The sequence below is a fragment of the Macrosteles quadrilineatus genome, unplaced genomic scaffold (assembly GCF_028750875.1).
Source record: "Macrosteles quadrilineatus isolate MER2022 unplaced genomic scaffold, UCM_ALF_1.0 Scaffold_6__1_contigs__length_79288215, whole genome shotgun sequence".
In the NCBI taxonomy this organism is placed as follows: Eukaryota; Metazoa; Arthropoda; class Insecta; order Hemiptera; family Cicadellidae; genus Macrosteles; species Macrosteles quadrilineatus.
Window position 1 is genome coordinate 31,864,325 of NW_026542599.1, and position 15,634 is coordinate 31,879,958.

At 31.0% G+C, this 15,634-nt stretch overlaps 1 protein-coding gene across 1 annotated transcript; it reads right to left on the reverse strand.

Moving 5' to 3' along the window:
- Positions 1-2,915: 2,915 nt before the first annotated feature.
- On the reverse strand, positions 2,916-5,138 carry LOC128996866 (mucin-1-like). Its single transcript, XM_054422379.1, has 2 exons — positions 5,013-5,138; positions 2,916-4,477 (listed from the first exon to the last, which is right to left on the reverse strand). Exons 1-2 carry the CDS (start codon positions 5,067-5,069, stop codon positions 3,812-3,814), a joined length of 723 nt encoding a protein of 240 aa, XP_054278354.1. The 5' UTR covers positions 5,070-5,138; the 3' UTR covers positions 2,916-3,811.
- Between the last annotated feature and the right edge of the window lie 10,496 nt (positions 5,139-15,634).

Here is a 15,634-nt window from a genome sequence, read left to right on the forward strand (position 1 = left end):
TTTAATTTTTAAACTCAATAGATAAAGATTGATTAAAAACAATACGTTCATTAGCCATCTATATTTAAATGAAAAATATAGAACATTTTGAAAATCAATTAGATACAATAATAACCATTCTTTATTCTACACAGTAGTGTACTATGGAATTTCTTATGAAAGATTTGTTCTGTGTTTGAAACTTTGTGTTGAAAATGACTAAAACTACTAACTACATTTAGTCCTCATAGATAGCCTGATATTTTTTTCTTGCCCTAAAAAAGCAAATACATTAAGCTATGAACTTTAACAGAGGACGCTTCTGATGTTATCAAGGTTTCAGTAAAGATGTTTGGTGAAAACAGCAGCTGGAGAGCCAATACCTGGCCATAAGAGTTACATTATTTATAAACCTTGATAACTTCGACTCAACAACTCCATCTTCTCCAAACTTGTTATAAAAGATGAATATTGGGAAAATTTAGAATGTTTTTCAATTGAAATTTGCAATTGTTAAGCACATGTTGTTTGCCTAACTATTTTTAAATATACTTATTGCTGTATATATATTCTACATACACCATTAGTAAACCGTCTCCAAATTAGTTTAAAGACGGTAAGCGTTTAAAGATCTTCATCCCCAAAGTTAAAGACATTCATTAGCTTTATACTGTAACTTGGATCAAGTTTGCCAACTTCCCAAAAGCAGCTCCTCTTGTTACTTAGTTATCAAAATGAGAGATACAATTCACCCCTTCCTAGTGTCTAGTTTACAAACAATAACCCATTCATTTTAACAAAGTAATAAATAAAAAATTTACATGAGTCATTTATCCTTATTCTTAATATAAAATTACAAAAATAATGGCCCTTCATACAAACTCTTCACGCCACAGACATATTTATCATAGGCTTTTTTATTTAATGAACCCCAGTCTAGAATATTAATTTGCTAGCCACCTAATAACTTATGTAAAAATAGGCTATTTCAATGTTTTATCTTATACAAACGTTCTATTTCTTAATCTTTATACAAAGGTGATTATGATTAGATGTAAGGTTCATCCATATTCAATATGGATGTGATCACCGTATTCCCCATTATTTTAATACTTGAATACTTTTCTATGAAATGGCGACCATACAAAGTAGGTATTTTAAGCAAAGTATGAATGAAGATGAGTGTAGGATGAGTGGCGCGATCTTGTAGTCTTGTTAGTGACTAAGGCCAACATATTCCTTAGACACAGCTGTTAATTAATAGCCCATACAGCTAACTAAGGGACCTGCAGTTTATAGTGGAATCCGAACCACATTTTTGCCTTTGGTACATACGAATTGGTCTAGTTATCAGGATAGTACTGTGGATAATCGTAGTACTCACCCGTGCGGACGTTAATCCACACCAGGACCAGGGAGTATCGTATCCACAGTGCATGCATATAAATATCCACAATTCGTGACCTTCTAGTAGCTGGATTGCAGCACGACGCCAACCGTCCCAGATTTATTCATTGAAGTATTATTTTACGTGACGAGGCGATTCAGGATTCAGGCGCTTCACTCTATTTAATATGGACAAGTAATGGATATATTAATTTGCAACTAATGAAAAATAAAATAATTATAAAGTTCGCCCTTTTAGAAGTATTTAAACTATGTTTTTGTAAACAAAGAGTAATTATTGGCAACCTGACATCCATTGTCACCAGAGGTGCCCATATATACTTTACAATAATAAAAAAAATTTCACTTTTTATCTGTACTTTTGCAGTTTACCGTAATCCATTATTTTCTTCCGAAACCAAAAAGCTTTCAGTTTAATTTTTGTAATGGATTTGTATCTTATATACCTATTGTATTTTATTTTCTATTTTTATGTTTTATAACTATAAAATAAAGTGTTTGTGTTTTTTAGCTCAGTGGTTTGACTTGATAAAACTTCAATATCCAATAGTCAACGGTAAGAACCCTTGACGAATCTATTTAATTTTGAGTTGTAAAATCCATAAAACTAGGATTTTAAATATTTAAAAAAATTCATTTTAGGTTATGGTTAGTTTATGTTATTTGATTATATTGTTTACGTTACCATCACTATCAAGAAAACTTCTTTCAACACGTTTAGTTGTTCTTTATGTACTTTCTACTATTCATCAAGGCTTTAAATATTTGCACTGAACTCTTAAACTAGGAGAGTTCTTAAATTCAACATGAAAAATAGTAAACATGACAACATAAGTTGTAAAAGATTTATGGGACTCGGTATAATGTAATGGAAAACAGACAGTTAGGTACGGTAGACTTGGCATTTTTTGCCAAATGCATGTTCTGAAAACTTCAATTAATGATGTTTTGACGGACCTGAATTCAGCACTTAATTACTCATAAAGTTTTATGAATGAAATGATTGAGCTGATTAATAATAATTGAGCTTACATTGACGATACTTAAAAGAGTATTTTTTAAATTGGATATATCTGTCATTGATTGTACTTTTTCTAATGCAAGATCTAAAAGACTGTATTTAAAGTTCGAAATAAAGCTGACTATATATATTTATAGTATATATCATAGCTGCCCTTTAATTTAAACTCCTTTTTGAAGATATTTTTTTATGCATACGCCAAATATACAAATATTATGGAGACGCTACTACAAAACCTCCTTTAATTTTCTTATGGCAGCATTTTGTTAAGCTCCATATGCTTTCTTATGGCAATAACAGCTGAATTACTTGCAGTTCACTATTTTTTAAGATATAATTAATACTATGCTAAAACATGTTTTGAGGGAAAATATACTTATTAAATAATAGAAATCTTACAGAAGCATAATTGATACCTTCGTTATTAATATAAATACAAAAATGTATGATGAAACACTTTAGGACTACGAAGGAAAAATTACTCAAAAATAATGTAGAACTGTGCTCAACAAAATACAATTTTAATAGGACACTTAAGCAATGTACAATCTCCATCATTAAAAAACTAATTTTAATGCTATATAAAATATTTATTAAAAATAAACAATATAAATAAATTAGAAAATTAATAGGAATTAGAAATGTCTAATCTAATACACAAATACATCATGAGTATTCTTTAAATCTTTCATCAAAATATTAACAAAAATTAGTAGGGTTGAATATAATTTGTTTATATGAATTGCTGATTTAAAGGAGTGGAACTTGAGAAAGTTTCTTAAATGACTGCATAAAAGTAATTTAAATCGAATGATGTTTCGATGCAACCACACTTCATTGAAGGCAAAGTTGAAGTTAAATATCTAATCTACAAATACAAATCAAAATACTTAATTTAATATCTCTTAAGTGCTTGGTTGTTTTTATAAGTTAAATGGTAGATTACCGTTTAACCAAAAGCGTATTATTTTCCTAAACAACATACTCATAGTTTTGTAAAGGTTTCATAAATGCACATCTTACGAATGAAACTTAGTTTTTGGAAGCAGTTAAATGGATTTATTTTCAATAAGACATTCAGCACTTAACACAGACTGTATGTTATATTTTTTTAATATACAACTGTGGCAAGGAACAAGCAATATCAGCCAAAGAAGGATTGAAAAATAAAAAAGTAAATGAAAAATAAATATGTATAAAATGCTATTGAGGGAGATTTTTGTCAAACGTTAGTTGTATTAATTTCACTATACTGTACAAAAACCCATCTGTTGTCACTACACTGTTGGAGTTGTTTTATCTGGTTGATCTCAAACTAATTTTTAATAAATATAAACACTTTTTTCAATACAATTCTATCGTTTTAGATCCAAGTTTCTTCTTATATTACCATAAAATATTATATTAACTATATTCCGGAGCACTAGAGGGGTAGAGCGGATCTTCTGACGCGGGTGAAGCTGCATATTCCTGTTCAGGAGCACTAGAGGGGTATAGTGGATCTTCTGATGCGGGTGAAGCTGCATATTCCTGTTCCGGAGCACTAGAAGGATATATTGGGTCTTCTGATGCGGGTGAAGCTGCATATTCCTGTTCCGGAGCACTAGAGGGGTATATTGGGTCTTCTGATGCGGGTGAAGCTGCATATTCCTGTTCCGGAGCACTAGAAGGATATATTGGGTCTTCTGATGCGGGTGAAGCTGCATATTCCTGTTCCGGAGCACTAGAGGGGTATAGTGGATCTTCTGATGCGGGTGAAGCTGCATATTCCTGTTCCGGAGCACTAGAGGGGTATAGTGGATCTTCTGATGCGGGTGAAGCTGCATATTCCTGTTCAGGAGCACTAGAGGGGTATACTGGGTCTTCTGACGCAGATGAAACTGCATATTGATGTTCCGGAGCACTAGAGGGGTTTATCGGGTCTTCTGATGCAGGTGAAGCTGCATATTCCTGTTCCGGAGCACTAGAGGGGTATAGCGGATCTTCTGACGCAGGTGAAGCTGCATATTCCTCTTCTGTAGTTATTTTGAAGTTTTCCACTACGCTTGGGCGGGCCTGACTTACAGTCACCTGTAAATAATAGAACAAAAAACATAGTTTAACATTTGTAATTAATACAAACTATTTTTATGCTTGATAAAGTTATACAAAATTTTATGTTACGTTTGTTTAAAACCCCAATTATTGATGTCCTTTACTTGTGTAAATTAAATTAACAATCTTACTCATACCTGTAAATAGAAAGTTTGTTTACATATAGAAATACTAAAAGGCTGTTAAGGAATATTAAGATACTTTTGTAACATTAAATAAGAGTTTTGTTAGTAACTCATGTTACTATCATTGAGAGTAAACCGTAATAGCACTTAACAATTGTTAGGAAATGTAGAAATAATATATTTCAAACCTATCCTCCTAAAAATTACCACCTATTTGAAATTCTAATTGTATATGGTGTCTTAATTTTTAAACAAGAACGTTAGAGAAAATCCTCATTAGCACAAATTTCAAATTTATCTTTTCAACGAAATATAATAGAATCCCAAAACACATAACATAACATAACATAACATTACATTACACATAACATTTTAACATAACTTACCATCGCTACAATGGTGAAGAGTAGACCTGTAGTCCTCCAAGCTGTAGTGGCACCCATCGTCAGACAGTATTGTGACAATAACCCGTCTCGATCACTTTTATATAAGACTACTTATAGATTATAAAAATCCGCACTACTTATCTAAGATGGAAAACCTGGCTGACTGTATCAAGTGTAGAGGAAGGCCTGACTTTATCTGTTAGGTACCTTATCTGGGAAAACCCAAACGTTTTAAACTTGTTAGCTTCAAGTACCCTACTAACATGTTTTTAAAAGTGTTACTCTGATTTTTGACATATTGTGATAAAATATGCATTTAATTCTTTAATCTATTTTAAGCTTTAGTATAATTGAGTGTTCACTCTGTGGTCAGACACGTGACTTTTTATCATCTCCAACGTCGAATAAATAATAATGTTAGGAAAGTCTTCAATTGATTATCTTGGTAGAAATAATATGTTAAGTAAGTGTAACCGCATTGCGTCCGAAATCTAGAAGTTAGTAGAACTGATTTTATTGATATATTTTGACAGTGGTTTGGGCTAAAGAGGGAATGGGACTAGTTTGATTCCCAGCATATCTACAGGGAATTGAAGTGAAGGGGTTCTATTCCTCAAAATGTTTGTTATTTATTACATCAAAATGACACAGACGTTGACTATTTCAAACAATATTTGAACAGTTAATATTACATTCTACATTGCACAACGTTTAACACGAAAACTCATTAATATCGCTGATTAGAATATTCCTAATAGGATTAGCTTGACAATTCTTTTTACAAGCTACAAAGTAAATTGTGTTAATTACATTCTAAAAACTATAGAAATAATTTCTAAATCATCTAACTATTGATTTAGAAGCGCAATTATAAGATTTAAAGGACAACCAAAAGTTATAGCATGGTTCACAGGGTCATACTAAAGATAGTTTCTTGAATCTAATGTAGAAAACAGGTAAGAAACATAGCCTACTCCGTTAAAAAAACACTGTGGTTTAAATTACTAATGGCCTCAAAAGAGGATACATCAATATGTGTATAGTGTAATATGTGTAGGTTTAGCAATTGTTTTGCAGCACATTACATAGCTCAGTAGGTCACACATAAGATAACATTATGTGTCAGATTAACATGATCTCCTAACATGGGTTTGTACTCTGATGAACCTATGTTGTAGGCTAATATCACTGTCAGAGTTGTTGGATCTGGTGTAAGGATACGGTTCTTTCTAACCACCGTATTGTAATCATAAATAGATGTCAATTAGTGTCTAAGGGTAAAAGGACGAAAAACATATTTTCTCAACAAATTATTTTACATATGATGCAGTTTGGTGACCTTTAATCATTGCAGATATTGGTAGGTTTCTACTAATATTAGCGACAACTTGTTAGGACAAGACATTTTTGCATGGCTATACTTCTGTCTAATATCACTAAAATACGCTGAAAGAATGAAAGACAGTTGTGGAATCCTCATATTACGTAATTTCCCGCATTCCAACATAATACTCCCGTATTTGGCATCACAGTATTTTCAAACTTTTCTGTGGGTAACAAAATTGCCATATTACAATGAACTTCTTGTAAGGTCTTGACAAATCCCTTAGGGGTCTGCAGATCACTTTGGGATACCATGGCTTATATAAGTAATTTTAAAATTCGATAAATATACAAAAATTATAAAACATTAGTTTCATAGGAATTAACTACAATATATTTAACATTTTAAATATTGAGTAGATGGTATTTCGTAAATGTTTATATTGTCGGAAACATTTTGTAACTTAGAAAAAAAAAATACTTGTTGTCCCAATGTGTACGTACAGACAGAGAACGAAAAGCTAAAAAGAAGAGACAGGAGATTCGTTCACACACATTGGTCTTTGGTTATAGCTTGATCATTCTTATCAAGGAAATAACTGAACAAAATCCAAAATCCAGAATCAATGAAAAACACTCATAGGTAAATGTTGTATATCTTATCGGGGAAAGGTTGCAAGTAATTCTCTTATGAAGTGGGTGCTCTGATTAGTACAATTTTCGTACTATTTCGCATTAACTTGTTACAACAACACTATTTTCCCATCGCCTGAAATATACAACGTTCTGTTTGTAATATTTGCTTTCAAGCATTGTTAATCATTTAACGAGGACATACATTAATATAATTATTTTTTTCTATATTTATTTTATATAGCGTAAATCGTTGACATAAGATATTGCAAACAGATTTTTCAAAACCATTGAAAAATATTGTTATGGTGTGTATGCCATTTGGTAACGTTTGAGTTTAATGATATCGACTGAATATTTTCATCTTATCTCTGGGTAAACTTAGAGTCTGAGCCTTACTTCCTATTCGTTTCTAAAGCTATAAAACAAGCAACAGCGTGTAAATATATTGTTTTACTTTTTTGTTGGTAACATAACTATTGATAAAAGACAAATATCAAACTCAAAAACATATTTAATTATTTTTTGGAAATATTCACTACCTAACCCATAAGGGTAACAAATAGACCTATGTATGTAAACATGTGGAAAAAATCAATCCACACCTATTTGTTAATCTAGGCAAGGTTTTTGAAATTGCAGCGTAGCTTGTAGATTAACAACATATCCTCCTTTATCTCTAGTGAAAACTAATGAACTATGTTTTTTCATAAGTGTCCCCTGGAGTTTCCAAACACCAAAGGCATTTTAAATCTATGCATAGTTAGTTTTAAATGCAGTAAACTTAAGGTAACCAGTACTCTTCGTAAAGAGTAGCCAACATTACTGTCAACAATTTAAAAGGTTTCCATATTCATACAAAGTATTTCTGTAAGAATTGTGTGAATTATTGGCCATAATATTTTACTGCAGCTAGCCAATGCCAGAATCTCTTTTCCGCATTGCGTTCATTGTATATCTTTACTTGCTTTATTTGTTGGCAACAATCAAATAAAATTTAAACCAATAAGATATATATATATATATTAGTTCGTTTTCTCTTAAAAGTAGATTTTAATGCAGTTATTTAGATAATTCGTAAAAATGTTGTTTTTGATGTGGATACATCGTCGTAGTTATAGCTTACTAACATGGGCTTTGTGAAATGTAATTTTTTGTCTTTAAGCTAGTCATTCTGATAAAAGATTACTTAATTGCATAAGTTTCGATTGAATTAAAACTCCTGAGAACATGTCAAAATTTTTAGAGCAGTTTTTTTTAAGTAGTTAAAAATAGTTTTTTTATAACATGGCAAATTATTGTAGTGTTATATTTGATTTTCTTTAATGATTCCTTGTGTAACTACATTTTTATTTAACTAGTTCTAAAGAGTTAAATAGTATTATTTTAATATTGTGCTGTATTAGTTAAATTTTTTTTTAAATATTAATAATATACATGATTAATAAAAATTTTTATTAATTATTTGGAAAAAATCCGTTGGCCTATTGTGTTTGAACTAAAGTTAAAATTAAGAAGAAGGTTCTTAATTTGATATAAAAAGAAAATGTTTTGGCTACGTTACTCGAGACTTTAAGGAATAATTACAATGATCCTTGCATACACATATGAACAAATTTATCAAATAAACAAAGCCCTTTCTAGTATGGGTAGGAAGTTTTGAAACTGTCTTAATTTATATATATTACACATAACAAAATTAAGTATTGCACCCGTTGAAATTCTTGGTAAATCATCAACGACATATTCGTAATGTCAGCTTTGTAATACTTTTTCTCAAGAATTGACTCACACAGCTTTCTACAAATACTAAAGTAGACCCGTTTCTCCGTAAGTGGTTTTCAAATTAAACTTTCTTCAAAAGTACTAATGCTATAATAATTAATATACCCTTAAGGATGGACTGGTCTTAGTTATATCTATGAAATATTTCCTCTTTAATCGTTTACAGCCTCAGTTTTATTCTATTAAATTTTGAGGCAAATATTTAATTTAGAGGCAAATATAATCACACTGTTTTTACATAAATCAAACGTAGTAAATACATTAAAAAGCTTAGAAAACTAGACAATGTATGAAAACTTAAACTTAACAAAAATACATCAGGAACCCTATCTCAATTAAGTTTAAGAGGTTGGCTGTTGTTCTTGTAATGGACGAATTAAACAGTGTAAACCCATTATTGGACAGCCAATTTATAGACCCTCTTTATTGCCTTTTCCACAATATTATGAAATACTCTCTCCAACTGCGGTAATAACCGTTTTATATACCACTGCAGGAGCCAATTTTTTCTCAATTTCATATAATGTTCTGGCTGATTCATAGGCTTAAATTTAAAATCTTGATGCTCCTTCAGCTACAATTCCAAGAAAATGTATGAAACAATTTTCTAAAAGATTGAGTTTATTCTAAAATAGAGCATTAAATCGGTGGCAGGAGCTAAAAACAAGCTTAAAAAAGTGTAATAACATCTTAATCATTTTATTTTTATTTTGGAAGTTGATTGCTCACAGAAATTATGGACTAAATCAGCTTTCGCCAACCCCCTAACAGCCGCAAACCATAACTATACAGACATTCAAAATAATCTACAAATTTTACACTTTTGCAAAAAAGGACGCCATATGGACACAATAGAAGAATATGAAATATATAAGGCATCAAAAGAACAACCACATCATACTTTGAAAGAAAAACATTCCTTTGAGTCCAATATAATTTACAACACAGCCATCCTGATATCTGATAACCAAAACAACGAAATTAGAGATAGGATAGAACAGGAGCAGGGGTCAGCGCTGCCGACACGGTCGTGACAGTCACGACCTATTACCCTTCAAATAACATGTATTTGATTGGTAATATATAGACTGTATTATATTACCTACAAAGGAAATCAGCAGACATACCCTAAAGGCAGTTTTTGATCTTTTTCTGCTAATTTCAATGACATAACAATTCAAAATGCATATCATCTACACGACTCATAAATTGTTGTGTGTTTCTTTTAGAAACAACCTACTGTATTAACATTCAAATCATCATTTAATTCTTACCTATTCTTTTTTTCACGTTTATAGTTCATTATTTGGGTTATCTTATAAAAGTTGAAATTTATCATTTACAAATTCAATCATAGTAAACCTATAAGAATTACCAATATTTTACCATCCCTTCTAAAAACAAAGACAGGTACTCATTTGCGCAACATATAACTGAATGTAAGTTCAATAAAACTGGAACTTCAGTTCGCTCTGTTTTTTTTTCAGGGAACATTATTTTAATGTCCATGAATGTAAATGCATTTTTACTGCAGTGTTTATGTACATCCTCCTACCAGATACAAGTAAACGATCCAACCTGACAACGATATTAGCCTACAACATAGGTTCATCAGAGTACAAACCCATGTTAGAAGATCGTATTAATCTGACACACAACATTGTCTAATGTGTGACCTGCTGAGGTAGGTCATGTTCATCAAAACACATGTCTACCATTCCCTGGAAATATGATTATTACTCGGTATGACAGTATACACTTGACTTGGATTTTTAGACTTAATTATTTATAAACCATAGACCAAATGTTTAGAGTAGTAATTTGGTTACTCACACCAACAGTATGAAAGGTTTAACATGTGTAATATTTTATCTTCAGCAAAGCTTAAGTCATGACAAGATAGTTAAAACAATTATAAACTGAAACAATTCATAAAAAACACGATTTATGCTCAATCTGTAGTTGTTATTCATGATTGTGTATGTTTAAATTACATTTAATAAAAATCTTATAGTAGTAAATTAAATATAGTCACTTAGATTAAATATAAATATTTATTTTAGGCCGTTAACAAACGGAACGATCAAAAGTATTTAAAATTTTTATATTATTTCCAAAATGAAAAGAACACGCAAATTTGTGTTCACACATATTGGAAATGAAATTCCAAACCTCAAAGTAGGTAATGAGATCAATAAAATAAATATTTATTAACAAATTTGTCAGGGGTTTATTTCAGTTGACCCTAATTAGTATGCCATTACATTGATTCTGTTTAACCAATACCTCCGCTTTAATGTGCATTTGTTGTCTAAACGATTCCCCATATTTTAAGTAATTATGCCTGAAGGTAAGCTACAGTTTTCAAATAAATCATTTAATTTGATTGGCATCGTATTGAAATTAATACGATGATGATAAATAAAAGTCAAATTGCATTCCATATATCCAACATAATAAAAATGTACTAAAACAATTTTCAGCTGAACTATAGAGATGATAAATGTATGTGGGTCTGCCTTTAATCCTAGAATGAATGCGGGTGGAATAATCCAATTTTAGAACCGTTCACTGCAACAATGTTAGGAGAAAAACGTTCTGAGTTAGTTATTTCAACTTTACTTTAGAGTCGATATAAGAAATACATATTTCCTGAAAAAAAAATAAGTTTAATTTATTTTGTGCTAAAGATCTATTTAAAAACATATAATACTCACTTTGAAGATTTCTAAAACATTCAATAGTTTGTTCAAAACTGCTAAGCCGTTCCTTCCGTTCAAATACATCTAGAATCTTTTTATCAACACTTTTCCCAGTTTCAGCAAATGATTGTGAAGCAAAACTTCTGTAGCCTCCATTTTCAACTCATTTCTCAGTTATTTTTTTCTACTTTTGTGCTGACTGCCGATAGTTAACTTAAACAGGAACTTTTCAAGAATTTGTGACCACTTACTTTTAGTTTACGATTGATTTTCCCTCTACCGTAAGTTTTGCTATATCTAACAATACGTTTCGTTCCACCACTGAGAGTTGCTGCTTTAATTTACTAAGTTTTCATTATTTAGAAGTCCATTATTTAAAGTTCATTATTTAAAATACCTACAGGTCTATGTTGTCGTTGACTTAGATTTTAGATAATCGTCTATCTTAATATCGGTTTCCTACCTCCTTTTGCCTTTTTTTTGTTTAGTGTTAAAACTAATTATTTAATCTCCATCATTTCTTGTCCATGTAAAAAACTCAACAAAATTCAGTAAAGTTACGATCAAATTCATTTTCATACCATTGCATGGAAATGATCACATTGTCACACCGGTAAACAGTATGCAAAATAACTCAATTACGCACTAGAGTAAGAATGGATCATTCCCACTCGCTAATCAGCTCACTGTAGTGTTTCTACACCTACCACAGCCACGGACCAGGTAGGTTAACAGCCGTTAAACAAATAAAAAAAATCAAGCAACCTAAATGCAATTTTATATACAACTTAACATTAATCTTTGTGTTATGATGTGTTAATTATGCTGGTTGGAAAAATCGTGTGAATATAACGAGCACAACCAGTCATTGGGCAAAATTAAACTGATTGGCAAATTTGAACAGGTTTCGATATGTCTTACGAACAAAGACCCCTCTTAGGTAATATATATAAGATAAATTACATTGCAGTCATACTCCTCGATAAAAAAGAATTAGAGAAATTTAAGGTGAATAATATTTACAGAAATAGTTATTCGTGTTTTCTTAATACAGAGAGGTCTTTGTTCGTATGACGTAACGAAACCTGTTCAAATTTTCCAATGAAATGCCGAGGCTTATCACTCTCTGTTCGTACTTTTCTTCAGCTCTTATTTTTAGAATTTGTAATCCAAGGTTAAACGTTGAAAAACAACAAATTTGGAACGATATTCAAACTGTTGAAAAATATAGCGATTTAGCTTGATATTAACAGTTATATAATGAGCTGGTCGATTATTGCATGGTCTTAAAATTATAAATCAGAGTGCTTTGGATGGGTTACTTCCGAACGATAATGTCAAGTGCTGTCATGTTGTCAGTCACATAGGCTCAGGTGGATAAGTGATAAGATGGTATAGACAGTTTGTCTCAAACCAGCTAATGAATGGCTTGTCATTCTCAGAGGCTTTACTGACTTAGGTTTTGATTTTCATTTAGGGTTTTCATATTGAAATATCAAAAAATTGTTAAAAGACGAAAAATAAGACAACGTAACATTCCTGACACTGTTTTACTCATAAATACCCTACCACAGCAAACCTGCAGACTAAACAAATTTCCATTTACCTAGCTAGATTTCCACTGAAATATTCGCTATCCCATAATCCATCATGTTGGCTCACGGACTCGTTCGAAAAACGTAGGTAAAATATTTGTACCAAATTTCAACAAAACTTTATCATTTTTGCTGGCGTTATGGTGCTAACGGACATGCTATAAGTTTAATAGTCGTTGTATTAAAGTAATTTTTACTAGCTAGCAATTTATGGTAATTTACACATTTTTAGATTGTACAATATGTTATTTTTATTGGTACAATTTACAAGGTTTATTGTAAAAATTAGGCCGTGAATTGGTTGTTTTGATCTCCTGTTAAAAATGTCAAGTAAATAAGTTTTGTTCAAATTTGATGAATTCTTTACAAGTAAAAAGAACAGAGGTTTCCACGAAAGATTAATATTTCATCGGAAAAGAAAATTTGATTTACTAGTTTGTTTGATGAATGAAACACACTTAAGTAAGATACATTGTATAGTGAAAGAAGAATAAAGTTTGAAACTGAATTAAAACCAAATTTTGTTCAAATATTCATCCAAGCAGTTTTAATTAAAGAGAAGGGAACCCCGGAAACACTTTCAGATTAGTTTATTCGAACCCAGCTGGTCTTTCATTAACATTCTTTATTTAATTACTGGGTCCTTTGTTTAATAAATCTTTGTGCCTGAAACATAGGATGAAAAACACGCAGTATGTTTACAATGGCTAATTTCATAGTAATAAATTCATAAGAATAATAAGTTCATAAAACTTACTAAACATATGTCTTACGGTGCTTTTGCAATAATAACTTTACTTAAATATTAAAACCAGAAATATATTAAGAAAAGTCTTACCCTGAGGCATAATGTAAAAATTATAAAGATGACGATTTTCATTAGCAAGTTGTTAACTTTATAAGTAAATGTGCAGGTGCATAGACTGTATTATACTAATAGTTATAATAGTCAATTCCATTAATACAATTGCCTTATTTATAATTTAAATTGTTGCAGGTCGGAATGGCAGATTACAACGCAAATATGAGCTTTAGAATAGATGTATTAAATACAATTTATTTATAGAAAATAGTATAAACATTTGATAAACATATTGCATTAGATTATATATAAAATTGGTTTTAGGGCAGAAAAACTATCGTACTCTGATGTGATCGTAGACTGATAAATAACATAAAATCTCGTTACCACCACAGTTGCATTATTTACAACTGCATGAATATAGTAATGTTGGTTTTTTGCTTAACACATGTCATAGAGATACTTTTGACTCATCCAAATTGACACAAACCACTGTTAGTATTTAAAGGTTTGTAGGTAGAATAATAATACGTTTGGGATTCGTATTCACCACTTGTGTTTAAAGATTAGCTGATATCGGAGAGAATGTTTGCCTGAAAATCTACATCAAGTCCTAAGGGAGATTTATAAACAGAGGAGTTCACTCTGTGCTAATTAAACCTGTATTCATTCCTCACACAGGATACGATTTGTCGATATTCGATTTTATAAGGGGACCTTTTGATTTCGTATTTTGTATTCTAGAAGTTTTTGATACGTTGTACATTGTGCCAAACTTTTTGGGTGGTCTCGGTGATCTTAAAGGTTAAATACTATTTTTATGGCGGAATGTAAATTTAAAAAAATTAGGTGCCTAACCTAAAAATATTGAGAAGTTAAATATTGAAAAAATTGAATTCATCACTTAGGTTAAAGGTGTCTTTGAATGTCTCGCCTTCCCTCATCATCAGGTTTGTCTCATTAATAGGAAAACTATATTTTTTTATCCAATTGATGAACAGAGTGGTTCATGCACGAAAATTGTATTTGGCAAGTCTAGTAGCATGATTGAAGGATTTACGAACAATGTTTTTTCTAAGCTTAACCTTGTATTTTTAAACATTTTATTGCCAACAACATGGTTTTTTTCATTATAGATGTAAATTTTTAATACCCTAGGACATATTACCCGTCTAAAGCTTTAAAGGAGCCTAAAAATGTTGCAAAAACGTCCCCTAGCAAGCAATTAGTTAAAAAGGGATGTGGTACTGAATTACAACATTGTCAACCGAAACGGTAACGATATTTTGTAATAACTAATATTTTGGTGAAGTTATACTAACGCTAACCTACTACTTACAATTGTTAATATCTATTTCACCAATTATTTCTCTCCAACCCAAAAGAGCTTTATAAGTATATAACTCTGGCTGTGGTTTTTACCATATTTATTGTAAAGGTAAAATAAAGAAGACAGATGCAACAGCAGAGATACACATGTAAGGTTATTGGACCTTTAGTTCGATCTTACTAGCTCCTTGAGTAGAACTATATAGTAGGTTCATAGATAGTAACACTTTCCTCAGGGTAATATTTGGAATCATGTTACGTTTCAACATATCCTCAGGACTGGTACAGTACATGTTTGTACTGGATCCAGCCAAAGAAAAGTGCATTCTAGGGCTACAGTTTTGTCCTTGAGAACCTAATTTCAATCTCACCATTAAGACCTGCTAAGCTCTTTACAGGCAGTTCGTTAACCCTTCTTGTTTCAACAAACTTAAATCGTCGGTAAAAAAAACC

Coding starts and splice junctions, on each gene's coding strand:
- LOC128996866 (XM_054422379.1), bottom strand. CDS start 5,069: ATGGGTGCCACTACAGCTTGGAGGACTACAGGTCTACTCTTCACCATT. Junction 4,478..5,012: donor TCTTCACCATTGTAGCGATG/GTAAGTTATGTT, acceptor TATTATTTACAG/GTGACTGTAAGTCAGGCCCG.